The sequence below is a fragment of the Dermacentor albipictus genome, chromosome 1 (genome assembly GCF_038994185.2).
Source record: "Dermacentor albipictus isolate Rhodes 1998 colony chromosome 1, USDA_Dalb.pri_finalv2, whole genome shotgun sequence".
NCBI classification, from domain to species: Eukaryota; Metazoa; Arthropoda; class Arachnida; order Ixodida; family Ixodidae; genus Dermacentor; species Dermacentor albipictus.
Window position 1 is genome coordinate 348,556,776 of NC_091821.1, and position 27,594 is coordinate 348,584,369.

Below are 27,594 nucleotides of genomic sequence, written 5' to 3' on the forward strand. Positions count from 1 at the left end.
ACATTTCATCACACTACCGAAAAAAAAGAACGTATGCCCCATGACCCCCATGTCCAATAATCTTATATCAAGCATATGTGATCCCACATAAATATCTGTAAATTGCCATATATATCATATGAATTCATTAGAGACATGCAACTTATGGGACATATAGGTTTTCTCGACATGCCAGTGACAGATGTAAGAGGGAATCAGATGGTCATCTAGACTTTCTCTCAAGTCCTACCTGAAGTAATTCATCTAGACCTTGCTTAAAGCAAAAAGGCGAGGGAACGGTGTAACTGAGACTCAGGCATTCCTGGTTACAATAGATGAAAGCAGGTGCATGGCAGAAAAGCAAGATGACAGTCATGTTCTGGTGCTGCCGGAACAAAATACGTTGAAGAACACAGGGATAATGCATGGTGTAATGCAGCTTTTCGCAGTAGGAAGCTCTAGGATTCAGTCCTTGACAGAGAAATTACACTGAAGTTCGCCTATAGGCCTACCACCAAGAATGAAATGGATAGTTATGAGGCTTATACGAGATCAGAAGACATTCGTTTCATTATATCCTGATTTTCATGGTGGGTGGAAAAGTGTTTTGGAAGCGGCAGTTGGGTAGTCACAGCCACTCTCATACAAGTGGATTAGAATGCACACTGAATTTTGCTGCATCAAACGAAATCACTCGGCCACTGGTCCGCAGATTACGGGCTCGGAATTGTTGGCAGCCTAATCTGCAGGAAAAGCGCTAGATGGAGGAGCAGATCGCACACTATACAGATGAATCAATGAAAATACACTATGATCTGGGATATATAGCCTCAAGATAATTGCAGTGGAGCGGGGGACACAGCCTTAATTCCAAGAAGCTTGAGGGTACCAAATCCAACATTTTCCGGTCTCTGCACTGTGATAAAGAACACCAAACATCAAGGTATGTAAATTCGTTGCAATATTCAGGATCGAATGGAAAAACCGAAATAGCAACAGTTAGATTCCAGGAGGGGAGAAAACAGAAGCCCCGGAGCATGTGATGTTTCAGCAAAAAACATTACTCAAGCGAGAGGCGGAAGAGCAAGAAGAGAAAATGACGGCCAAGATTGATGCATATAAACAAACTTTACCCGGTTTGTTATGAGAGTCTAGAAACCTTGAGCTAATGAGGCGCAGAATATTGAAAAAAAAAAACCTTGCGTAATCGGCACTTTGTTAAGGATAAACTTTATACTGAGGAATACCCGTGAATGCTGCTTTTAACCCGACTCGTGTTACTTGCTCATCCATGCATGATCCATGCTCATAGGATTAGGTGATAACTATATGTATAGATGTATGGAAACGCTTCCATAGCGTATTTACGCCATTTGGAAGAAGACTCCAACCTCCTTTGTTTTCTTCTGAAAAAAAAAAAAGGGACAGTCGAGTTGGAAAACAAAAAGGAAAGAGCCGACAGCCAGGCGCCTTTCAGAATATATCACTCACGACGCCGTGACTTCTGGAGACGGCTTTGTTCAAGGCCTAAATCCATCTTTTCCGTTGTTGTTTTTTTCACCACTATCCTGGACGGTGTCAATAGAGGCACGCGCCGAAACACCTTGCGACGGTGCGACGGAGCCATGGTCGCCAGAAAAGTGTGCGTCATACGAGGATGCCGCTTTCCCTTCCTTTGCTAGACCTGCGAGGGCACGCAGAAAACGCCCGCAGACGCCAGCGAATCGCGCTGCATAATGTCCCCGTGTTGGCAGTGGCATTGGCCACGTGGGAGCGCACGCGCCTAGTTTCGTGCCCCATTGTTTCTGAGAGGTGTCCAAGTCACGTTCGCGCGATCAAAATCGCGCGCCGCGCTTGACCGGATCGGGCGCTCGCGAAGCTCACGCCTTCGGCGCTCGAGTATTGAGCAACTTCTCCCGCGGAGCTACACATCCTTAACTAGTTGAGGACACGACGCGTCTCTTGTTTGTGCAAACTCAAGATACCATCAGTCAAGATCCTCTGAATGCAACTTGCACAGGAAAGGCGCTTAACGGAAAGACATCGCCAATAAAATCCTCTTAAACACCCCTTTGAAGCGATGGTATTACGCGAGAGAGCCTTGGGTGCGATATTTATCGCGCGAGGCCGTTCTATCCGTCGTTCTATTCATATCTTCCAACGCTCCTCACCGGCCGATTGTGGCGGCTTTGCGCGCTCAACACCTCGCAAAGCCGCCATAATCGGCCGTTGAGGTGTCCTCCGCTCAACGTACAGGGCTAATTGCTGTGACACAGACGCAACGCGAGATGTAGGCTCAGTTTCAGAGCTTCTACCGGCGTCGGCCTGCGTTGCATCACTCGACTTCGACGCTAAGCGAGGCGCCAAACTGAAATGCCCAGAGCTGTGTACCTGCTATGCGCGTTGACACTAGCCTTTCTACGCGTGATATTGCGTTTAGTTTTTTCTGCCCCGGCATCCGCCATTTTCACTGCTATATATATTACTTCTTGCGCGTCGCTCGAGCTAAGATAGGCGCCAGAACGCGGGAGCATTCGCACGGACGCTCGAGCGGTGATTATAGTGATGACAATATTGATCTAAAGAAGGGAATTATTCTTGATTCTGCAACCCCTGAAGGCGCTAGCGAAGCGTCGTCAGGGGAGAGGGAGTTGAAAGTGATAGAGGACAGAGAAAGAGGGAGGATGAGGCCTAATAGACTCGTTAGCGGCGCCGGTACATTTTAGAACTGGTGAATCCCCAGACATTCCCTAGCCCAAAAGTTCAATAGTAGTTGACTAGGGAACATTTAAGAGCGCGTTCTTAAATTTGTCATTATTTTCGTTAGTAAATGTTTGTGCAAGCCTCCCCATGGGTTAATTATTCTAGCAGTTGACGTTCGACCTTACGTAGCTCCTATGGAGACCATGTAGAACATGCAGACCGTATAGAGGAAAACTGTGGATTAAATTTTACCGCGTGTACTAAGGAACGGTCCCGGAACATAAGACCCTGAAAAAAAGAAAAGAGAAGAAATATAGAAACTAAATGACGGTTGGAGAGTGTATTACAAAGGCATGCCACGTCCATCGAAAAATAAAAAGTGTCAGACAGAATGATATTAGGACAAATGGTCACAAAATTAATCCAGTCAGAGAGCGCTTAATAATTATTTTACTTGCTAAGGCTGCACAGTGAGAAAGTTTATTCAGCCAATATGCATACAGGAAAGTTGAATGCATACAAACGAATTGGCTAATACAAGTGTGTTGGCAGAATGGTGCTCGAGTTGAAGCTACCGCGCATAATATGCCGATCACTTTCCTTATTTTGAAATCTAACCTTTATGAATATCGCATCAGTGCAAACATTAAAGAGTTCGAACCCTTTGTGCAGCTGCCAGCCATGTAGCGGCATGCCCGCACGTTTTAGTTTACAGTGTTAAGATGGACGACGTTTTGAAACCTCTGTCGAGTAGCGTAGGAGCGAGACGTGCAAGAATGACATATGCTTGCGGAGGGCAGGTGGATAGTGTTTTAAAGACGAAATAAAAAAAGTAGTGGGGCGGTAGTGGGGCGGTCTGCGGTTCAGCGAATATCCGTATTTTAAAATATTGTAACCAACAGTTACAACAGCCGCTTCTGCGAAAACTGATTTATGCTGGGCGAACCTGTGCCCGTCAACAAAAACCAACTGAGCACTCAACAACAAAAACGTCCCTCGAGCTTCGCTCCTTCGAACGTCGTCCTCCTCTTTCTCGCCTGCTGTCGCGTGCCAATCGTCCGATTCTAGCGTACGAGCCACCGGCCTGTCAGCACCGGCCGAGCGTTGCCTTGCGGTGCTTTGCTTGACGCTCGCGGTGTGGCGGCTACGCAGTTGGGATATGTCGGTCGTATTTGTCTTCTCGTAATGCTGGCGGCATTAGCCCCCTCCGAAGAAGCATCGTCCCGATGCGTAGGGAAGGCCTAGAGAGGCCAACTGCTTTGGAAGGACAGTGGTCAGAGGATGGCCGGTGCTAGGCTTGGTCGTATGTGCAACTTCTGTTAATCAATGTCGTTCGTAGTATGGCTTCATTCGTACTACGTGTACGACCTCTGGGCGAGTTCTGCGTCGTGTGGAGCAGACTTGGCCTTCAGGAGTTACCTCGTAGTTTAAGGGACTTAACCGGCGAAGTACTTTGTAGGGGCCAAAGTAACGGCGCAGTAACTTCTCCGAAAGGCCGGGTGTACGTATAGGCGTCCATACCCACACTTTGTCTCCGGGGTTGTACTGTACCTCTCTTCGCCCTAGGTTGTACCGGTTTGCGTCCACGTGTTGCTGTTGTATGATACGGTGCCTTGCCAACTGCCGTGCTTCTTCTGCCCTTTCTATGTACTCGCTAACGTCAGGGTCGTCTTCGGTGCTGTTGTCTACAGGTAACATCGCGTCCAGTGTCGTTGTTACTGTCCGACCGTAAACAAGTTCAAATGGCGTGAAATGTGTCGTTTCTTGTACTGCAGTATTATACGCAAAGGTGGCATATGGTAGAATACTGTCCCATGTCCGATGCTCGACGTCCACGTACATTGAGATCATGTCAGCGAGCGTTCTATTGAGCCGTTCAGTCAGGCCGTTTGTTTGTGGATGGTACGCTGTGGTTTTCCTATGAGCAGTATATATATGTGTTAGTTTCATAACAGACTGCATCAAACGGGCCACAAAAGCTGTTCCTTTGTCTGTTATGAGTACCCTAGGTGCGCCATGTCGTAATACTATGTGTGTGACAAAAAACTGAGCCACTTCAACGGCGGTTCCTTTTGCAAGAGAACAGGTCTCAGCATACCGGGTCAAATAATCGGTTGCTACCACAATCCACAGCTTTCCTGAGGTTGAAACTGGAAATGGTCCAAGTAAATCCACTCCTATTTGCTCAAATGGCGCTGTTGGTGGCTGTATCGGTTGCAGAAAACCTGCTGGTTTGAGTGGCGGTGTTTTGCGTCTTTGACAATCTCGGCACGATTTGACATAGTGCTGCACTGAATTCATCAATTTCGGCCAGTAATATTTCTGGCGGATTCTCGCCAGAGTCCTACTAACGCCTAAGTGGCCAGCTGCAGGGTCGTCATGGCAAGCTTCTAAGATAATAATAATATTTGGGGTTTTACGTGCCAAAACCACTTTCTGATTATGAGGCACGCCGTAGTGGAGGACTCCGGAAATTTTGACCACCTGGGGTTCTTTAACGTGCACCTAAATCTAAGCACACGGGTGTTTTCGCATTTCGCCCCCATCGAAATGCGGCCGCCGTGACCGGGATTCGATCCCGCGACCTCGTGCTCAGCAGCCCAACACCATAGCCACTGAGCAACCACGGCGGGTAAGCTTCTAAGATTTCAGCTCGCAGCGATGATGGTACGAGAAGTAGAAACGTCTCACCACTGTGCTCGAAGTTTCGTTTGTAGAGGACGTTGTTCCGGAGGACATACGAACACAATCCGCGAACGAAAACTCGAGGCACTTTCACTTGTCGACCCTCCAGGTACTCGATGAGCAGGAGTAATTCCGGATCAGTACGCTGATGATGAGCCATTTCCGTCGTGTTCACAGCCCCAAGAAATGGGAAATCTTGCTCGTATTCAGGTGACGTAGTTTCGATTGGTGCGCGTGATAAGCAGTCAGCATCATTGTGCTTGAGACCGGACTTGTAAACGACCGTGATGTCATACTCCTGGAGACGCAAACTCCATCTAGCGAGTCTTCCAGAAGGGTCCTTGAGGTTCGCCAGCCAGCACAATGAGTGATGGTCGCTTATGGCTCGAAACGGTCTGCCATATAAGTAAGGCCGGAACTTACTGATGGCCCATATAACCGCCAGGCATTCCTTTTCTGTAGCCGAGTAATTTGTCTCGGCTTTCGATAAGGTACGGCTTGCGTACGCAATGACTTTTTCTTGTCCATTCTGCCACTGAATAAGTATGGCACCGAGACCAACGTTACTTGCGTCGGTGTGGATGTCCGTTTCGGCATTTTCATCAAAATGGGCAAGTATAGGAGGACTCTGCAAACGCTGTCGTAGTTCAGAGATGGCGTCTTCTTGTTCTTTCTCCCACGAAAAAGGGACATCTTCTTTTGTCAGTCGCGTGAGTGGTTCGGCAATTTTAGAAAAATTTTCTACGAAACGCCTGTAGTAGGCACACAGTCCCAGGAAACGTCTAATAGCTTTTTTGTCTCTTGGCTTCGGAAACATTTCTACTGCAGTGATCTTCTCAGGATCGGGACGGACGCCTTCAGCACTGACAATGTGTCCGAGGAAGCGGAGCTCGCGAAAGCCTAAGTGGCATTTTTCAGGTTTTATGGTCAATCCCGCCGTGCGAATAGCATCCAGAACTGCTCTCAGTCGCTGCACGTGCTGCTCGAATGTAGTGGAGAAGACCACCACATCATCAAGGTAGACGAGGCACGACTGCCATTTCAGTCCGGAGAGAACAGTGTCCATCATCCGTTGGAAAGTGGCTGGCGCAGAACACAGACCAAATGGAAGCACCTTAAACTCGTATAAACCATCCGGTGTCACAAATGCCGTTTTTTCGCGATCTCGCTCGTCCACTTCTATCTGCCAGTATCCGCTTTTGAGATCCAGAGAAGAGAAGAAGTAAGCATTGCGTAGTTTGTCCAAGGTGTCGTCGATGCGGGGGAGTGGATAAACATCCCGCTTCGTGACGAGGTTGAGTTTCCTGTAGTCAACACAAAATCGTAGGGTGTTATCCTTCTTTTTGACTAGGACTACCGGAGATGCCCATGGACTATTGGATGGTTGTATTACGTCGTCCTTGAGCATTTCCTGTACTTGACTTCTTATCGCTTCTCTTTCCTTTGGAGCTACGCGGTACGGGTGTTGGCGAACTGGTCTTGCAGGTTCTTCGACCACAATGCGGTGTTTTGCAACGGGAGTACGACGGACTTTCGATGAAGTCGAAAAGCATTCCGCAAATTCTGTGACCAAGTTCACAATCTCATCTCTTTGTAGTGATGACAGCTCTCGGTCAATGTCGATAGAGGTAAGGACACTGTCTAAGGTGGCAGAAGCTGGTGATGCTGCATCGAGGGTTGACACATCTGCAAATTGTGCATAGTCATGAAGAGACGCTATGGCTGTTCCCTTCGCCACTTGTTGTGCCTCATTGCCAAAGTTAGTCAAAAGGACGTCCGCATATCCGTTACGCAGGTGAACTAGGCCTCTTGCCACGCATATTTGCTTTTCCAGTAGCAGCCCGATATTTCCGTCTGCAAGTCCCTCATAGTCACGAAATATGTCGCTCCTTACAACGACAGTCATACTGCACCGTGCCGGCACCGTCACGTCTTCATCCACAATACGGAGAGAGGAAATATGTGGCTCTTCTGTATCAGAAATGGTAACAGCATTTTCTGTGGAAAACAACACGCGTGATTCTTGCAAGTCGATAATTGCGCCATTCGTTCGCAAAAAGTCCATGCCCAGTATCAGATCACGGGAACACTCAGGGAGAACAATAAAGCTGCTGACGTATGTAAAGCCTCTAATTCTGATTCTTGCTGTGCACATTCCTACGGGGTCGACTAAGTGTCCCCCCGCTGTACGTATTGGAGATCCGGTCCAATGGGTCAATACCTTTTTCAATTTTCTGGCGAGTACACTGCTAATAACTGAATAGTCCGCACCAGTGTCTATCAATGCAGTCACTTCGAAGTCGTCGATGATGACGCGCAACTCGGAAGTAACGGTGTCATCACTGCACTTGTCCGTCGTTTCGTCACTGCCGTCGTCTTGTCGGATTGGCGATGGAGGGCCTTCGGTGTTCCGGGCGTCAGCGGCCTTGCCTCCACAGGTCGCTGGCTCTAGTTTTCCCGTCGCGGACTTTGGGAGCGTCGCCTCGGTGAAATGGAAGCGGGACGCGGACTGGGCGACCTATAACGCATAGGCGCTGCTGATCGATGTTCATGTTGCTGGGTGTTCCGAACAGTTTGGCGCGTAGATAAAAATGCCTCAATCTCATAAGGGCGCTCACCGTTTCGAGGGCAAGGTGCATTCACAGAAAAGCCACGCAGTCCTACTCGGCGATACTGGCATTCCCGGTATAGGTGACCAGCCTCTCCACAGTGATAGCAGAGGGGACGCCGGTCTGCAGTGCGCCACACATCGCTTTTACGTGGGCTTCCTTCTGGCATGGGCTGCACATTGCGAGGAAGTACCTGGGGTATTGTGGCCGTTCGTCCAAAGTCGGCGCGTCCCAGGTCCTGACGTAAAGCTTGGGCGTACGACATCCGCGGCTGACGCTCTGGCTGTGCGTGGGGCCGTACCTGAGGCTCTGGCTCACAAATTACTTGCCGGACTTCTTCACGTATAACATCAGCAAGGGAGGACACCGTAGGAGGGCTTTGGGCCAGCTGCAGTTTCTGCAGGTCTTCTCGTACGACGGACCTCACCATTTCGCGTAGGATGTCCATGTTGTTGGGGAGGGCTCCTGACCCAACGACAAATGATGCGACGCATACATCTCTGTTGTACTGCCGCGCACGCTGCTGCAGCGTCTTCTCCATCGTCGTCGCCTCTGATCGAAATTCGGCTACAGAGCGGGGCGGGTTACGAACCAGGCCGGCAAAGAGTTCCTGTTTCACACCGCGCATTAGGTGCCGCAATTTCTTGTCCTCAGCCATGTTTGGGTCGGCTCGGCGGAAGAGGTGGGTCATGTCTTCAATGTACATGGTCACACTTTCGTTGTTCCGCTGGTTCCTCGCCTGAAGAGCGGCTTCTGCCCTCTCTCGGCGGTCCGTGCTCGGGTATGTAGCTAGCAGCTCTCGTCGGAAGTCGTTCCACGATGATAGCGACGCTTCGTGGTTCTGAAACCACGTGCGTGCAGATTCCTCCAGCGCGAAGTACACATACCGGAGTTTCTTTGACTCGTCCCAACCGTTACACCTGGCGACACGCTCGAAGTTTTCGAGCCAGTCCTCGGCATCCTCAAATGTGTCTCCGTGGAAGGATTCTGGCGTCCGGGGTGAGTCAACGACGACGTGAGAAGGGGTTATTTGAGTAGCCATCGCACTAGTACCTCGGCTGGCTGCCGCCGCTGCCCTTGGTGAATCGGCGAGAGGACCAAACTCGGGGGCCTCACCTCGTATGCGGCGACTCGTGCGTTGGTGGACAGGCGTTAATTCTGTTGGTTCCAAACTTCGGGGATCCGGGCTACCTTCCCTTGCGTGTGTGGGGCTTGGAATCATACCCCGCACCTCCACCAGATATGTAACCAACAGTTACAACAGCCGCTTCTGCGAAAACTGATTTATGCTGGGCGAACCTGTGCCCGTCAACAAAAACCAACTGAGCACTCAACAACAACAAAAACGTCCCTCGAGCTTCGCTCCTTCGAACGTCGTCCTCCTCTTTCTCGCCTGCTGTCGCGTGCCAATCGTCCGATTCTAGCGTACGAGCCACCGGCCTGTCAGCACCGGCCGAGCGTTGCCTTGCGGTGCTTTGCTTGACGCTCGCGGTGTGGCGGCTACGCAGTTGGGATATGTCGGTCTTCTTTGTCTTCTCGTAATGCTGGCGGCAATATATTGAAATTTTGTAATGCTTTTTTCGTTGGAATGCTCTGTACGGCTTGTGCGGATCAGGGAATATGTCTTTTGCAATGTATTGAATTCTTGTAATGATTTTTGCTGTTAATTTTTGTTTTGTTCATTTGTATATCGCACTGTCCACTCCTGCCTAAGGCCTAAGACTAAGGCCGGCAGTATCCGGTAAATAAATAAATAAATATTCTGAAGAACGTGTTTTATGTAGTCTAGAAATCCTCATTCCATGTGGAAATAACATCTGAGCGTCATGCATGTTAAAAGCGTTCACAAAATACTTAAATTTGTTGAATACCTCAAATAAATATGATCAAAAGTGACCGAAATCATTGACTATAAACGCAAAGCAGTCACAACACTTAAACTGTTCTGCCTGTTCTCAGAGGGCGCGCATTTAATTAGGGGAGCTTAGTTACGGACGAAGCTCAACGAAGGCTATAGAATGCAGCATAATATGGCCATTCTTAGAAAAGAGAGAGAAAAAAGAACCAGGGCAAGTGAAGTCTCAGATACCACGACAAATTATTGGAGAACTTTAATGGCGACTCGAGGAAAACTATATGATTCAAAGCACTTTAAATGAGCGTGACTGGCCCACACAGCAGAGGATTTGTTAATACGCAGAGGGAACGATCTGTTCAAGTGAAATGTTTTAATGACTCTCTTAGTTATGTCGGTGTGCCTCTGTTGTTGCGAAAACACCACATAAATAGAAAACAGTTAATTATTATTGGACAGTAGTTAACAAACCAAACGGTGATATTACGATGCGCTTCTCGCACCGTGCACGGACAACTGCTCGGATCAGATACCTGCGATGGGAGTGTTCGTACCTCGCTGGACCACAGGACTAGCACACACACAAAAAAAGTACAGGTTCGCGAGGACCGGCTGTACCATCGCAGGTGGTATACGCAGTGTTCTTTCTATCCTCGAAGTCAAACTTTGTCATCGAAACTAGCTTGTGGGGTCAAAGTTATAGCATTGATCTGTCCTCCTTATACCCGCTGACGCATCGGGCTGTCACATAGAATTAAAGATCTGTTGATTCATGCCTCTTACCCCCCGTGTAGAAAGGAAGTGCAAGGGGGTCATTACAAGCTACTTTACATGAACATGGGACGCAGATAAAATAAGTAATATTATTATTGGATTAAATAGAATTTGTTTGAGTAACGTCCACGGCAATCATTGAAGGCAAACAAATTAATGAATTAATATCTGTCCAAAGCCTAAATATTGCTGTTACTAGTGGTAAAAAAATTTGATATAAGTTGGTAAAGTGCAGTAATCTCAACCTAATGGCTTTGTAATATTCTATATATTGTTTGAGCCTTGTTTTGCCAATCGTGGTAAGAGTAAATGTTTGCTGCATTCGATGTAGAGGGTTTACAATGGTTGCTAATGGGTGGAAGATCAAACTTTATGGCTTGTTGGTATATACAGTTCTTTCGAAATGAAGCTGGACTATCATCCTCTTATGTGCGTGTAAAGCGTTCTTTATATCAGAAACTACAGAAGGTCATTATATTTTTTTATTGTCCTTGTTATTGTTGTTGCTCTTAAAGTGGCAACTTCGACATCATAACAATACAGCGCAGACGTAGTGCTCGCTTCACATTTGGTACACAACAAACAAACAAACAAACAAACAGCAATAGATAGCAGGTTCCTGCTTGAACAAGTGTGAGGGTGCAGACACATAGCTTTTTTAGTGAAGCTGCCCATGAATACATGAACTCTCTATAGCAGAGCGACGGAACACATCAAAATCAGAGCGATTACAAGAAGACATCGAAGAATTTGATTTATCTGTTTAGAAAGTAGTAGTTTGTCGCTTATGATTTTTGCGCTGAACTTTTATCGAGAAGCCCGTTGCGACAAATCAGCTGCTTTCTTTATTTTTTTTTCTGGATAGTCACAACATGCACATACGCACGACAAAGTACTATCATCGAAAACTGCCCCAATAGGCGGCACGTAGCTCACCCTCTCGGTTGTTTCCGTCAAAAAGGCACCGTGTGCGTCTCACGAACCGAACGACAAGAAATATGGGACCGCGATAAAAATACGTGCTCGGCGTGAAGAGTTTGTATAGCGAAGAAAGATGCGCCAGCGCTATGCGACGCCCCGTATCGATTCTCTTCACGTTTCGATCATAAGTCGAGCCGAAGATGCCCAGATATTCTCGCGTTTCAATGTCAGCGCTGTGTCGCCGCTTCATTCATATATATATATATATTCGCTCGCGGCGCGCTCCTTATTGCGAAGCGAGCGCTATTGATCAAGTATACGTGTCTCCGAGCCCACGACGCCCGCGACGAGACCGGGCATGGTGACATGGAATATGGGGCAAATTAAAGAGATCGCAATCTCGACGGGCGATTCCCTCGTCAAGGAACTGGTTCTGTCCGCATAAGGGGGAGAAAGAAAGAGAGAGAAAATAAGAAAAAAGAGATGACGAACCATATCTGGCGACGCTCTCGTAAGGGTCGGTGCGGTGTCATGTTATCGGCTGCGGCCACGGTAACGGAAGTAAGGTTTGTTTACTTTCGCTCTTGGCCTGCAGATGAAGACAGGGCCTGGGGAGCGAGAGAGAGGTGGCGGGAGAGGGTGCTGTCTGATGCCAATATCGCGCGGCCTGTGGCAAAGAAGATGTGCGCGGAATCTTGCCGTGTTTTCCCCCCTCTTTTTCTTTTTCTGTTTTTTTTTCTTTATTTTTTTCTCTACGGCGTTCGCTCCTTCGGTTCTATTTCATGGGCGGCACGCGCACACCGGCGAATGTGTACGCGTATAAGCTCGCATGGCTCGCTGCGGGCTTTTCGTCCGATACGGAGGCGGTGTGAAGGTCGCGCGGACCACCTATAATAGACCACGCGGTGGAAATTCGAGATCTTGTATTCTTGTGACGTCGGAATCTTTTTGTTTACTGCTATTTTTTACAATGCGATATCCCGCGGACGTTCTTTAGGTTTGCCGCGATGCTCGCAAAAAGAAAGAAAGAAAGGAAAAGAGAAAAAAAAAAACACCGATAGCGGCGCTGTACTCGCGCACGGTCGTGTGTAGTTATGCGAATTAGATGACGAGCTTGTGCTTCTCGGGCCCTCGTCCTGTTTGAGCTGCGGTAGTATTGCAAGCTCGAGGAGCAGCCAGAAGTATGAAAGTGAGCACGAGGCAAATGATAAAGGAACAAAAACGAGCTTGCTTAGCGACTTCGTTGTACATTATAAGGTTCAAAAACAAAACAAAAAGCTAAAAATGATCAACCTAAAGAAAGAAAGGAAGTAAATAAGACGGAAATGTTCACAGTAGTGCTGTGCTCACTGCCGTGAAAAGAAGATTAGCAGGCTGATATACCTCTTCCCCGCCTGCCTGTTTCCACACGTGGAAGCTAGCAGCCCGGGGACAGCTCAGTGGCCTGAAAGGCAATCACCCTTGGTAATTTCTGCGGGGCCGTATAACTGCGTTACTGGGAGACAAAACAGGTGAGGCGACTGCGTATAGGAGGAGCTCAATCACCGGAATCTGTCGCCTCGCGCGTTGCGTGAGCCAACAACGAAGAAGCGCAACGACCCGACGCTCTGCGGAAACACGTGTTGCGGCCACACGCTGATGGCACCGCCACACCGTCACGCCCTTCCGTGCCGCGCGCACGCACAAGCGCTGCCGATCTCTCACGCCATCGCGGCGGCGACATTTTCGGCCGCACTGAATTCACTGGGAAGCCAACTGAGCCCGTGCGGCTGTTTGCCCTCGGTCAACTGCGCCTTTGCTTACATCTCATGGTCTGTCGCCGAGGGGGAAAAAGAAAAAGGAAAGCACGCGATCGAAGAACGGTTCTAAAGGCGTCGCTTCTTTACGGTCACGAGAGGAGTTGTGCATGGGTCGATGAGCATGTATGCAAAACACTCGCTGTTTGTCACGACAAGGGCCGCAACGAGCGGACGCCCGAGCAGACTTGTGAGAGTGTGCAGTAAGGCCAAGAGCGAACAGGAAATGCGAACAGCTGTACGATGTTGATCAATGGGCAATGCGGTAAAGTTGCTACTCGTAAGGAAACATCGCAGTTTACTCGGAGCGAAAGGTCGGGCTCTGACATGTCAAAGTATGCGGTCGAGCTAACGTGCGCCTCTGAACAAAAGTTAGATCAATAATCAATAATTTTGAACTACTTGAGCCGTGACAACTTGCGATGTCGAACGAACTATGCAAATCTTCAGTTTGAGGTGCATAGAGCCGTGCGGTCATAATGGTAGGCGTGTCGTGCCTTACCGGTGGTCGTCCACGGACCATTCAGTCGTGCTTCGCTGCATTGCTTCTCACATCAAATCTTCTCACATCAAAAGAGTGAAAGGAGTGTTTGAGTGTTAAACGTGCTTTAAGCGCGAGTAGACCGTTTTTGCTTGTCGCTCGATCTTTCTGTCGCCGCCATGCACAGCCGTCACTAATCAGTGCGGAGTGTAACGGTTCGCGTTCTCTCCTACAGCAGCGTACGTTTGCACGCGCGCTCAACGCAGGCTATTCGGCACCAAGTGCTCGAAGTGCCGGCTGGGTTTCTGCCGCACGGACTTCGTGATGCGCGCCCGGCAGCACGTGTACCACCTGAACTGCTTCCGGTGCCAGGCCTGCGAACGACAGCTCATGCCGGGAGACGAGTTCGCGCTGCGAGAGGACGGCCTCTTCTGCCGCGCCGACCACGACGTGCTCGACAAGTTCGCCTCCTCCGCGCACGGGGCCCCGCCCGCCAACGGCATTCACGTCGCTCGTGAGTTCACGACCCAGTTCGATTCATATGTCATGTGTGTAGTGCATTGTGCTCAATAGATATTATTGCACGCTGTTCACAAGCATCGAGAGTTAACGCAAAGCGTGCTCGCCAGACGGCTGGTTATGCTTATGCTTGAGGCAAAAAAAGTCGGTGCAGCGCACGGGGAAAAGGGCAGTAAAATGAACTGTGTTTCGTAACCAAATTGCATATATCTATATATATCTTTTCCGTTAATTACAAGTGCGCTTCTCCACATCGTACTTTGTTGCTGTTATTCCGTAAGAGCGGCGCGAAACCACAACGTGGGGTGGGATGAGGATCGGGCTCTAAGGCTGACTAAAGTAGTAGCCCCCACATAAAGCCAGAAGGCAATGAAGCCAAGGAAAGCATAGATGCAATTAGCTGCTGTTGAAATTTAATTTTACAAAATAATGAAAAAAAAGGGGAAATGAAAGTGGACGAAAAGTAACTTGTCGTCGGTGGGGACGGAACTCACAAGCTTCGCACTTTCGTCATTGTTTTCTACATTTTCTATTTCGACCACTCCTATGCTTTCCTTGGCTTCATTGCCTGCTGGCTTTACACGGTCATGATGGAGAAAAATCGAGCCTCTCTGTTTCCCTTCTTCTCGTTCAATGCAGCCCCCAGTTATCTTTTTGAAGAAAGATGTGCCATATCTGCGTACTAGTGTTTCGCAGTTCCTAGCGATTTCGCCACGAGTCCGCGTTATAGCGCCTTCCACCTCGCACAGTATGCACACCACGAAGCTATGCACGTAATCGCTCATTTAAAATATTTGCTAGGACCCATTAGTTTTTTAAATGGCGTGAAATCTGGCTTTACAATGAGTAAAAGGCAAGACCTGAAACTATATTTGCGGCCAACTTTCTGCAACCATGAAGGGAAAGATACACGGGCAAAACTTTTGATTCAGAGATGCTGAATCAGCGTAGCTTCCATCTATGAAAGTTTCGTATTTGCGCAAGTGCGGAAAAGCAGAAAAATAAGTCAACTTTACCACTCAGGGGTGTACGTTGTCTTATTTTGCTGCATAAATAAGACTTTTTCCTTTCTTTTCCTAGGCCTCAAATAACGCCATTGAGAACGCGGGAATTTTTTTTTCAGGAGCGCTCTTGTGCACGCTCTGCCTCCGTAGCTTTCTATTCATTGACACAGAAAGCTTTCCGCCAGCATATGCTTTCCATATAGCTTTCCAGCATATAGGAACAGGCGGCCAACAATGAGGAGTTACGCTGTGTCTGAAGTAGCAGTATTTTACACAGCCAAAGCTTTGTGAACGACAGTTTGGCGGCCCTCTTATAGAGCCGCATGCTCAGCTATGCCAACGGTGTACGCTGTTTTGAAATAAGCTCCACGCTACAGACCTTTCGAGACCCGCTTGACAGCATGGGGCACTATATCTTGATAGCGCTTGCGTATACGTGCGGTCACGTAAACGAATGACAGTGAGCACATATTATACTCCGCTGTTTCGGACGCGTCAGTGCTCATAAAATATGTCATTACTTTGTTCGTCAAGGAAGGTAATTGTGAGGGTACTTTATGCTGAAGGTAAACGTTCTGCAGCGCGCAAACGTAACATGACATTTAAAAAAAAGTAAACGTAAACGAGTAGATTTTACGTTTCAACTTCGTTTCTGGCCTGCAGAGATCAGTGGGGAGGATGTAAGCAGGCACAAATCGTTCTTTCCGTTTTCTTTGTTCGTTACGAGATATCCTTAAGTGTTCCCTTATTACTAAGGTGCCTGATATTTGCAAGCTAGGCGCACGCTAACGATGCAAGAAAAGAAAATAAAGAGGATGTCTTACGCAAGATGGGGAGCTTTGGGGCGACTCTATCGGGGTGTCAAGCAGTCGGTGCTGAAATCTTCGGGAAAGCGCAGAAAACTCTGTCCCCGCCCGTTTCGCTCAACGCGCGCTGAGGTCCTGCGGGAGGTAATTAAGCTAATGGCGGGGCGGGGAGACACCGCCGTCGCCAACGGAACCGATCCTTCGACCGAGACTCGCTAAAGACGGGGGGCGGCCCGCGGCGAGGAAGAGGGAATTAATTGCTCGTCCGACCTCCTGCGCACTCGGCGACGAGTGCAGCGCTGCTGCCATCGACGTTCGCTGCGTCGTAGTCCCCGGTAGGCGGCGCCACGGGTGCCAGGGTCGTGGTGCCGCTGAGCTGATGTCATTGAGTAAGTGATTGAAACGAAGAAAGTTCTGGTTGGATGGCGTGAACGCAAGACGAACCTCATCTACGAATGCAAAGGTGATAAGAATAGGACGAGCCTGAACGGGCCAGTTATACAGTAACGCCGGTGTTATGTAGATTGACAATGCAAGCCATAAAATTAGAACTTTGGAAGTGGGTGAAAAAAATATATATACATGGGTTGCACCAACGTCACATCCGCAAGCCAGGAAACCGGAAACCGCCATGTTTAAGAACACTTGCTGCGGAGATTGTGCTGGGTCGTGTACTCTGCAGTAGTAGGAGAGCGACAATTCCGGATTCAAGATGACGATTTGTGCCATTTTTGGCTGCAGAACGAGAAGCGATTCTTCTGCTATCAAGGACAAGGCGCAGCCACACTTCGGACTGTTTAGTTTGCCCGCGGTTATTAAGAACCAGTGTGAACGAACGAGGCTCTTGTCTGAGCAGCGCCGGAGCGTTTGGCTGGCAAAAATAAACAGAAAGGACTTGAAGAATGACAAGTATGTCCGTGTTTGCGGTCTTCATTTCGTCAAAGGTAAAGGAATTTTCAGATTACGCCATTTATAACACTAACTCGCCTGGCCGCTTCTCTTTCCTGCTGCCAAAATTGTTTGTTTACCCGCGGCGTTCACGCGAGCTTTTTCTGAAAGCGCTAGTCAAAGCTCTGTAGATTGCCAACTGTGCGCTTTAAATTGCAATTAATACACGGTACATGTGCAGTTAATGCATTTGCATGTGTGTTCTTTTAAAGGGAAGCCTGCCAATTTGATGGACGATGGAAATCCGGATTGGGCACCGAGTCTGCGGCTGGGCCACGGCCGTTATGACCGCACTACTATGGTTGCGTCCGCGCGTTATATGCGGTGTAAACGGCGACAGCAGAACAAGCCACATGCTGCTGCAGTGTGCAAGCAGCCCGTGAGGCCTGCGTCACAGTGGGCAGCAAGTCGACGTTCGGCGTAGCGTCCTTGCCGATGCACAGTTCATAAGGGTCGATGCCGTCACACATTTCGATCTTCGCTCTGTAAGGTGCCCGAGTCGGTCCTACGAGCTCTTCAGAGTATGATGGACAAAGCGCGTGCAAATTTTCTTTCGTCATGTCGCAAAGATAAACCGAACGACATCAAAAAAGAACTTAAGCTCAGGCGCGGCGGTAGGCGGTAGCGTGCGTCCAGACGCGGTCGTTCTCAAAGATGGCGCACGCGCGATTTGCAAGCCGGAACTGACGTCACGTGCAACCCATGTATATGCTGAGGTAACTACAAAATGGGTTCACACCAGGCAGACGCTTAGAGGATAATATGTTTGTACAAACTCAGTGCATAGATATTTCAGTAGCTCGGATTTTACCTTTATGGATAGGATCTCTAAATGTTAAAGGAGCGTATACGACAAGGTATACAGGGAATTGTTATGGAGTATTCTCAAGCATCAAGGACCGAAGGGAGGGTGTCCTCTGTTTCCATTGTGACTCGCGCTTTATGGTAAGGACATAGAAAGACGACTGGAAAACATTGAATTAGGGTTTGGTTTATCATACGTGCGTAATTGACAAATGGTGCAACAGAAGGTCGCCGCAATGATGTACGCAGACGACATAGTGCTACTAGCTTCCTAAACCAAGGAAAGACTTGTTCAAGCACCCACCAAGATAATCGGAAAATAAAGGTGAATCGGAATTTGCAGCAATAATGAAACTTAGATCGCTTTGGGGCCACAATAAATGTGAGATAGTGCGCGGAATCTGGAAAGAAGTAATGGTGCCAGCGCTAACTATCGCAAATGTCATTCTGTTTTTAAAGTCGAATATCTTGTCGGGGCTGGAAGTTAAACAAAGATCAGTAGGCCGGTTGGCTTCGGGAGCCCACGGAAGAACCACAAATGAGGCAGTGCACGCTGACTTGGGCTGGGCCTGCTTTGAAGTCACAGAAGCGCACAGCAAAATTAATTTCAAGAAAGACTCAGGAACATAGATGAAAATTAATGGGCAGCTAAAGTGCACAAATGTCTGTACCTGAAAAGCTTGGATACAGAATGGGGGAAGAGGTCAAGAAGGTTGACAACCAAGTACAGGCTAAGTGAAAGTGTAAATAGACAACCAGGAGTCACCAGAAAGAAAGTGAGAGAAACAGAGACAGTGAATTGGATGCAATGAATGGAAACAAAAAGGACCATGGAGATTTACAAGAATGAGAAGAAAGAAATTAGAATGGAAATTCTGTACGATAACACAAAGAGCAGTGCCTTACAATTTGAGGCTCGAGCTAGTTGCCTAGGGACGAAAACATACCGGAGCAACTATTCGCAACCAGATGAGGCATGTGTATGCTGCAGCAAAAATCCAGAAACCACTCAGCACATCCTAATGGAATCCGAAGGGATCCACCCTTAAGTAATGTGCACCTTGCAGAAGCGCTTGGATTCAACGTGGACGGAAGCATCAAACTGTCAGCTGTCGAGAAAGCAAGAGACGTTTCGAGTATTGGTGGAAGAAAGCATGGAAGAGATTGATACGACCCGATCCATTACAGGCATAGGTAGCTGTACAAGGTTGATAGAGAAGTCTTGAGGAAGAGAAAAAAAAAAGATGAGAGACATGTATACAGAAATACTAGAATGAAAAGCGCACATAGCATATATGAGTAACTCAAGCAGGCTAGGTGGCTACTTGTGACTGCCCCGTTTCAAAGGGGATACCAATAAATCATCATCACCATCATTATCCACAGTAGGAGTCGGCTTAACGCGCTTCTGTGGACTACATATATTGTGCCTATATCGTGGCCGCAGGGAATAAAAATATACAGAAAGGTTAGGGGCAGTTTCTTGATGGTAATTAGCTTTTGCGTCTCACATGTAACGCGTACAAATTCTAAACCACCACCTGTCCTTGTCACCAGAAGCGTTATTACAGCGATAGCAGTTGCGAACTCTTGCCTTGCTTCGGTTCTTTTCACTCACAACACTTAGTGTCTTAATTACGCAGCGTAGCTTTTTGAGCTTGTTGGTGCATGATTCGAATAGCAATTAATAGGGCGCAGAGGACGAGACAGAAAAATTCAGACACACACAAGAACAGTACGAGCACTGTGTGTGTCTGAATTTTACTGTCTCGTCCTATGCGCACTATTCATTGCTCCTAAATCCACCCGGTTCTTGGCCAATCCGTCAAGGTTGATATGCGCCAGGATTACAAGTAAATCAAATCAAATCAAGACAAATCAAATTACGCATATTGTCGCTGGCACTGCTTCGAATTTTGAGCGAAACCAGGAACTTCTTATACCACTGATTGTAACGGAACTCTTACATCGTCGCTCACAGACACCTTGAATTAGCAAAGAAGGTCGGAAGAAGCAGAAACTATATCTAAACGACTTTCTCAGCCGCGTATCAGATCCTCATGCTTGTAGGGCGGATAAATTATAAAATGACGTAATTGCGGGACATGCCGGTTTTTGAGGTAGTTTGATTCGTTAGTACTGTGTTATTGTCGCCGTATTAAAGGCGCGCCGTTCTGCAGCCGGAAGTCCTAGAACATATACAGTCGCGATGTCTTGTGCAGCTGTGTTTAGCTAAACTATTACGCCGAGTACTTTCACAGAATTCATTTGGCGAAGAAATACTTACTGTACATAAGTGTAGAGAGAGAGAGCAATATAGGAAGGCAGGGATGTTAACCAGTCAAGGGTCTGGTTGGCTACCCTACGCTGGGGGAAGGAGAAGGGGAAGAGAGAGAAGGGAGAGCGAAGGTGTAGACACGTGTACGGACAGCACTTGAGTTAAAGCCGCTCTCGCAAACCAGACGTACATAAATGTAGATTGTCATTGCGATTCCCATGTTATTGTGCTAGTCTTCTGGCGCGAGTGCTTTTCCGCAGTACACAATCATTTTTGGTCGCTCATCCTGCTACTAGTCATTTCACTGTTATTTAATACCTTCTTAAGACGTCTCTACTATAGCACCGCCACCTCCGATTGCGTCATGACATAACCATACATTGATAGTACGGTGGGCAGGTGGCTATGAATGAAACGCTGCAACCCAAATATGTGGCTGTACGTTTGTACTACGTTCTATATACGCTGTATAGTGAAACTTACGAATATATTAAAGCAAAATCTTTGCGAGTATATGCGTATTCTATTCAAGAATTGTAACCCATGGACGCATTTAGTTAACTCCGCTGCAGCGCAGCATTCAACGCAATCCCCGCGTTCGCATTATTCTGTTACATTCATTGCAAATTCAGCAGAAATGAAACAATATCATCGCGCTGTGCCATAACTGGCTAATGAGTGTTATCCAACATGTGACAATGCGACGGGTGCATCGGCTCGTGAACAGTTGACTCACATGCTGCAGTTGTCATACCGCTTTTTCTGATGCAACCCAAGTTATGCCGTTCAATGCAGCCACTGTTCTACGCATATCCTGAGCAATGCGATTGGGAACATGTATACGTATGTGGCTTTACTGGTATTTCGTTTCTGGCAGACTGACTGCCTAAGCTTCAGCATAAATATGCAAAAGGTAAGCCCCTCTCAGTTCAGCTGCTTCGTGCGAAAAAGCGCAATCGCTGACTGCCGTTTCTATAGCTCATATAGCTTTTCGCACGCAGCTGAGAACCTTTGGGAGCGCGTCGCCGACACAATAGAGACCGCCCCGGGGCCACCCAATCAACTTTGCAGGACGAGCACGAGCGAGAGAGAAAAGAGGGGGAAGAGAGATTTGGAGAAGAGGAAAGCGAAGCCGCGGCGTTCAAGCGAACTCCGAGGAGGAGGATACGCGGGGCTTCGCTTGCTTTCCTGGCTTAGTCTTGCTCGTGCTTAGATCGCGGGCTTCCAGCAGCTTCGGGGCGGCCACCGTGGCGCGCACCTATAGCGGCGCTAGCAGCGGCTTGGAACGGCGCGCTCACCTGATTAAGGAAGGGGCCGCATTCATTATTCACGCGCGGCGCTTGCAAAAACGTTCCAACAATCTCATTGCGGCGGCGCCAAGCTTTCCGGCTCGCTTGCTCGCCTCCGGTGCACCCCACGTCCCAAGTTTGTTCTTTATTCGTCGCTTCTTTCACGGGCTCATTGTGCGCTTATAACGACCGTCTGTACGAGGATGAGCGCGGGACACTGCTTAACCGCGCTTATGTGTGCCGACAAGTTATGCAAAAGAAAGGGTGTATGCTCGTTTTACTTCCTGTATGTACACGTGCGTTTGGCTCGCGAACGACGTCGTGGGGCAACACGTTGGCGACTTATCTTTCGGAGAGATCGCGTCGCGTTTGCGTTTCGTTTGTGTCGAGCGCCGAAGGTTATGGGACAACGAAATATTGCAGCGAGGCGACGTAATTTTCTGCCGGAGACAAAACAAAACGAATTTAAATGTGATCAGTTGGTACGCTATATAGTTTAGTCATCTGGCTCGCTCGCGCAAAGCGACCGTAGACTTTCAGGAAGTGAAGCGAGCTACAAGTTCTAAAGATAAGCCCGTGCTAAGCGAACACCCGCGGGAAGAAACTCGACAGGCATGTCGAGACAAGGCGATATTAAGATGAATGAACGTCGAGCGGGAGCGGAACGTTCGAGGAACGGAAAACACGGTCGATGGCTGACACTGCACATGTATAGAACTTCCATGGATTTTGTTACATGTTTATGTTTGAAGGTTTCCAAAGTTATATTATTCAACGATCTTGAAGCATCGTGTTCTATTTATTTATTTATTTATTTATTTATTTATTTATTTATTTATTTATTTTAACGATGGAATGCCTCGTGCCCCACGCTCGCCGTAGCGCATCTTAAGTTGGAAGTTCGTATGGTATGTAAAATCTGTCGAAGCAGCTGCGCTAACGGTTCAGTGGTCGAATTCGCGAAACCTTTTCTTCGTATAAAATGATCTTTACCAGACAATGGCCGGCCACATTTGCTAATAATAGGCCAGACGTCGGGTTTGCCTAAAATCTGCTATTATGAACATTTCTGTAGGGCAAGAATGTTTTCGTGAATACGGACGCTGGGATCGTATCATGCAAGGTTTTCTTTTTCGTTCGATTCCATTTATTTCTCATCGTGCACCCATCGCAGCGAGCAGCCGATACCGGTGATGACGAAAGCCTGCTGCTTTGGCAGCCAGTTAAGAAGGACAAAAGAAGTGGAAATTGAAAATAGTCGTTACGTAATGCGACTCCGCATGTGTATGATCTACATTGGAGCCAGCGCAGTTGTTTCCATCGAGAATACGTAGACCGCGATTATCGCATTACACAAACCGCGAGATGGGAGAACGAGAAAACACGATTTCTGTGTGATTTGCACTATGCTCATGCTCAAGACGGATGATGGATCACTGATGACGTTGAAGCAACACCTCCCCGTTTCTATATCTACGCACCTGTATATATTTATTTCTCGAAGCACCACGTTTCGAATCGCCCTGAAAAGACCTAACGAGAAAGCACAGAAATAAAATTGAAGGTTAAAAAATCTATAGTTATACAGCGGAAAGCAGAAGGCAGCTGGTAAAGCAGGAAAAATAGAGAAAGAGAAACCTAAAGGAGGGCAGCTCGCTCACCTTCTCCCGTCCCACGAAAGTGAGTGGCGGGGACCGGTATATATACGGCGGTGGTTAAAACAAAGAGCGCGGACAGATAAGCCAGCGTGCTCATTGCTGCGGCAGTAGGTAGCCAGTCGCAGCAACAAACAAGAAAATGCTCACAAACACAGAGAGAGAGAGAGAAACGAGCGGCGAAGTGGCTATGGCCGAGCGGCGGTGGGGCGGCGGTGCGACTCGCGTGGCGCCAGCGCGAGACCACATGGCGGCGGCCTCCGGCGCCATGCGGCCCTGCGGCCCAGACCGTCGGCGGGGCCTGCCGGGCCGGACCCGGTGCCTTTGAAGTGGCTGATTCGCAGGACTGCCCCGCGATAAGCACCTCTAGCGCCTACCTGTGGCCCGTTTCGCTAGTTCCGTGCACTGTACACGCACGGACGGGGCCCGGACACTGCGCCGCGGACAGCCAAATCGCAAGGGCGCCGGGCAAGAAGCTGTATCGTTCCGCCGCCTTTCTCAAGACACATATGAATTGCCTGCGCTGACCTCACTTCCCCGTCCTCCCCCTTCCTTGCCCCCCTCCTAAATCTCTCTCTATTACTATCTCTCACTCTTTTTTTCTTTATGTTTTCCCTTTATTTCCTTCGTCTTCCGGAGTCGAAGTGTCTCGTAGATACTTTTTTCTCAGGTGCGCGATGTTTAGCTGGCGCGCAGTACGAAGACGTCACTGGAGTAATGCTATCGCGACGAGGGTGACATTGTCGACAGGAACTTATCACGTGAATGAATAGGTTTGGACTTCGAAATTATTTAAATGCATAATTACAAAGCCCACGTTAAGATATTCACAGCAAGCAGGCGAGTCAGGCTGATATTCATAATCGGAAGGTCTTGAAGCGCAAAAGCGCACCTACAAAAAAGGTGAGGGAACCGAAAACCGACACTCGCAGCTGGAGAAGTTGTGACTCTGTCCAGTCGGTGCACTGTTCCCTCACCGTTTCGTGCGTGTGCTCTTGCGCTTCAAGATCTTTCCATGATAAAAGAGTAGTAACGTTTACATCTCACACTCGGTGATAGTTTTTAGCAATGAAGAATAATAGCAGAAACAATCTAACCAACTGGCTGACTAACGCTCTGCATGTTGTAGAGGTCTAAAATTCTTTGCTTTTCTGGTAGTTCTTTGTTTCCGGTCTGTACGTTTTGGGTCACAAGTGCACCGCTGTTTGGCGTGTCTGGCGTGTAAGGCGTGTTTGAAAGGTTTCGGTTGCCTCCCTTCCGCAACGTCTTCAGTTATGCTTTTCGAACAAAAGCTATCAGAACTCTTCGGCATCCTGATAACGTCCTTATAGAATCATCCTGCGCTTGAATCTGTTTAAGTGTACGAATCGTGGCATACCCCAACTAAAACTAGATGCTGCACTTTTCGCTACAGTCCCTTTCACTTCCGTAGCGCTGTACCGAACCGACCGCAGCAGACACACCGCGAGAGCAGTCGTACGTCGCCCGTCTTTTGCCGTTCTCCTCATGGCCCGGTCCCTTTTCTTTCTTTCATTTTTCTTTGTGTGTGTGTGTGTGTGTGTGTGTGTGTGTGTGTGTGTGTGTGTGTGTGTGTGTGTGTGTGTGTGTGTGTGTGTGTGTGTGTGTGTGTGTGTGTGTGTGTGTTATTCTCCTACACTGCCACCACCGCGTCGCTAACCTCCTCTCGCATGTCCCCGCCTTCTTCGAGCGCAGGAATACGCGCTGAGTGCGAGCGTGCGCCTCGGCGCTCGCACCGTGCGTCCCGCTATCGCGCGCGCACGTACACAGCTTGACTCCCAAGCTTCCCTTGCCTGGACCCACCTGTGATGCCGTTTACGTTCCCTACCTATCAGGGGCGTAGCCAGGGGGGGGGGGGGGGGCTTATGGGGCTTCAGCCCCCCCCCCCCCCGAAATTTTTTCGTGCTCTCATGCGCCGCCGACGAAAACACCTCCCGGCGCCGGAAATCATGCTCGATTTTGTCTAGAATGTCCTTAATTCACGCTCGAAAAAACATTTTAGCGCAAACATTGAGAAATCGGGCTAGATTTCGCGGAAACGCCCATGCATCGGGACTCGCATATCGTAACGCAAGGAGCCCCGCCGAGCACAAAATTTCAAGGGCGTTATGATGGCGAGCGGGCTCGTCTCGGCATCTCGCGGAGGCCGCAGTATATACGGAGCGCTTTGATTTCAATTCTGAAACTTTGCGGGTATAAAGTTCTCATAACATTTCGATGCGAAAGGTGCATTGACATTTCCAAAGTCGTGCTTTAGATGTTCAATTCCGGAACTTTGTGGGTTTAATGCTGTTCTAAACATTTGACGCCAAAGACTCCAGGCGCATTCCTGCCGTTGCCCTCATGTTCCGTATAAATAAAGGCCAAGGGTGATAACATCGTGACCGCATGCTCTATGTGCGAGTGAAAGTGTGGGGGGAAGGGGGAGGAGTTGAGCGGACGATGGTGGCTCAGTCTTGTGTGCGTAAGGGAGAAAAGCGGGGAGGAAGCGCGCCGCCTTCCGTCGCACGCGATACATTTTGGGGGTGGGTGAAGGGGGGGGGGGTGCTGTGATCTGTGTACCTGTGGTTGCGCAACCTGTTTATTTGCCTTGTTTGATGCATTATATATAGTGGCTTTTTCTTAGGCACGTAGATTTATTGGAAACTTATACGTATATTTAAGCATCTTGTTGCGAGGTTTTGTGTATATGCGAAGTGAACTTTGTTTCTAGTGACAATTTTTTGCTCTGTATCAAGCTGATCTTCACATTTGTATATTCCATTGTATCTTCGCATTTCTAATGTACGAAGGCGAGTCAAATGAAAGTGAGACAACCCGTGCCGCGCAATAGTAGTTCGGTTCATTATTTTCGAGGCATGCGCGTAGCACATACGCATCTCATTTGACATGCAGAGGTGAGGTTAAATGTTCTTTAATGCTCTCATATACTGGGTTGAACATGACTGCGTGACATAATGGACCCTCCAAAAGTTGAACAGCTCTGTGTCGTGAGGTTTTTGACAAATGAAGATGTTTCCCAAAAAGAAATTATTCGCCGTATGGCTGCCGTATGCGTGGGAGATTGCGTTTCATTGGCCACTTTGAAGCGTTGTAGCAAACTGTTCAAATAAGGACATGAAAGTCACAAAGACGATCCATGCTCGGGCCAAAGCCACCGTGCAATCACTCTCAACACAATTGAAAAGGCCGTGGTCGCTCAGTGGCTATGGTGTTGGTCTGCTGAGCACGGGGTTGCGGGATCGAATCCCACTCACAGCGGCTGCATTTTGATGGAGGCGAAAACACCCGTGTACTTAGATTTAAGTGCACGTCAAAGAACCCTAGATGAGGTCGACGACTCTGTCTGCAATTGTGACCGGGAATGACTCATGGGGCCGCTACTACTAGCCTGAAACACTACGGCAAAGCTTACAGTGGAAACATTTGAATTCACCACTCCCAAGGAAAACAAAGGCCGTCATTTCTGCCGGAAAAGTGTTGACTTCTTTTTAGATCGTTAAGGGCCATTATTGATCGAATTTTCTAAACCTGGAGAGACACTAAATCATTTCAGATATTGTGAAAGGTCGGATCGCCTGCGTGTCGCAATCAAGAACAAACGACGTGGAAAATTGAGCATTGGGAACATCTTCCTTCCCGACGTTGCCCGTTCCCACGTCGCTGATGTGGTTAATACAAAACTGGCAAAGTTAAAGTGAAAAATGCTGCAACATCCCTCATGCAGCCCAGACCTGTTGCCTTGCGTCTTCCACATTTGGTAAAATTTGAAAAAAACTGCTCAAGGGAACCAGATTCGTATCGGAAGACGACGTGTAATTATTTACAGATTTTTGAGGCAGCAACCCAAGGAGTCTTATGAGACAGGAATTACGCGACTCGTTAGTAGGACAAGTGTCTAAATACTCATGGTGATTACTTTTACATAAAGTACCCCGTTTGTCATATATTCGCATTGGCTCACTTTCATTTGACTCCCCCTCGTATATTTTGCAGAACTCCTGCTTTTTATATGTGCTCTCTATTGCGGCTGTAATTTCGGAGCAATTACTCGCAATACACAGTCGGTGACAGCTGCTCCTGCGCAATGCATTCTAACAAAGGAAAGCGGCATTTAGATTTTCCTCTGGTCGTTGCATATGTACGAAAATGTAAACATGGTTTGTCAATGACAGATATATATATATATATATATATATATATATATATATATATATATATATATATATATATATTGTTGCCTCGACTAATTCTATTTGGAGGAGGCCGAGCTGCAAAGTGAGCCCCCCACGAACGAAATTTCTGGCTACGCCACTGCTACCTATATAGCCAGGCTGTATGTACCGAGGCGTACGCTATCGGCTATACACGAGTCCTCTCTGGGCGTGCGCGGTTTAGCGGCCTGCAGAAGCGCCGGGCGACTTTGCGGACGGGGAAATGAAGACCTAAATGAACAAACAAACCTCGCCG

The 27,594-nt window shown here is 48.2% G+C and overlaps 1 protein-coding gene across 3 annotated transcripts in view; it reads left to right on the plus strand.

Annotated features, from left to right (window-relative positions):
* Positions 1–27,594, plus strand: part of tup (LIM1_Isl and LIM2_Isl domain-containing protein tup) — a 166,155-nt gene that overhangs the window by 66,806 nt on the left and 71,755 nt on the right. For all 3 annotated transcript variants that reach the window (XM_065424227.1, XM_065424148.2, XM_070531785.1), the window contains exon 3: positions 14,070–14,317. In XM_065424227.1, the coding sequence (XP_065280299.1) occupies positions 14,070–14,317 (248 nt within the window). The remainder of the gene's footprint in view (positions 1–14,069; positions 14,318–27,594) is intronic.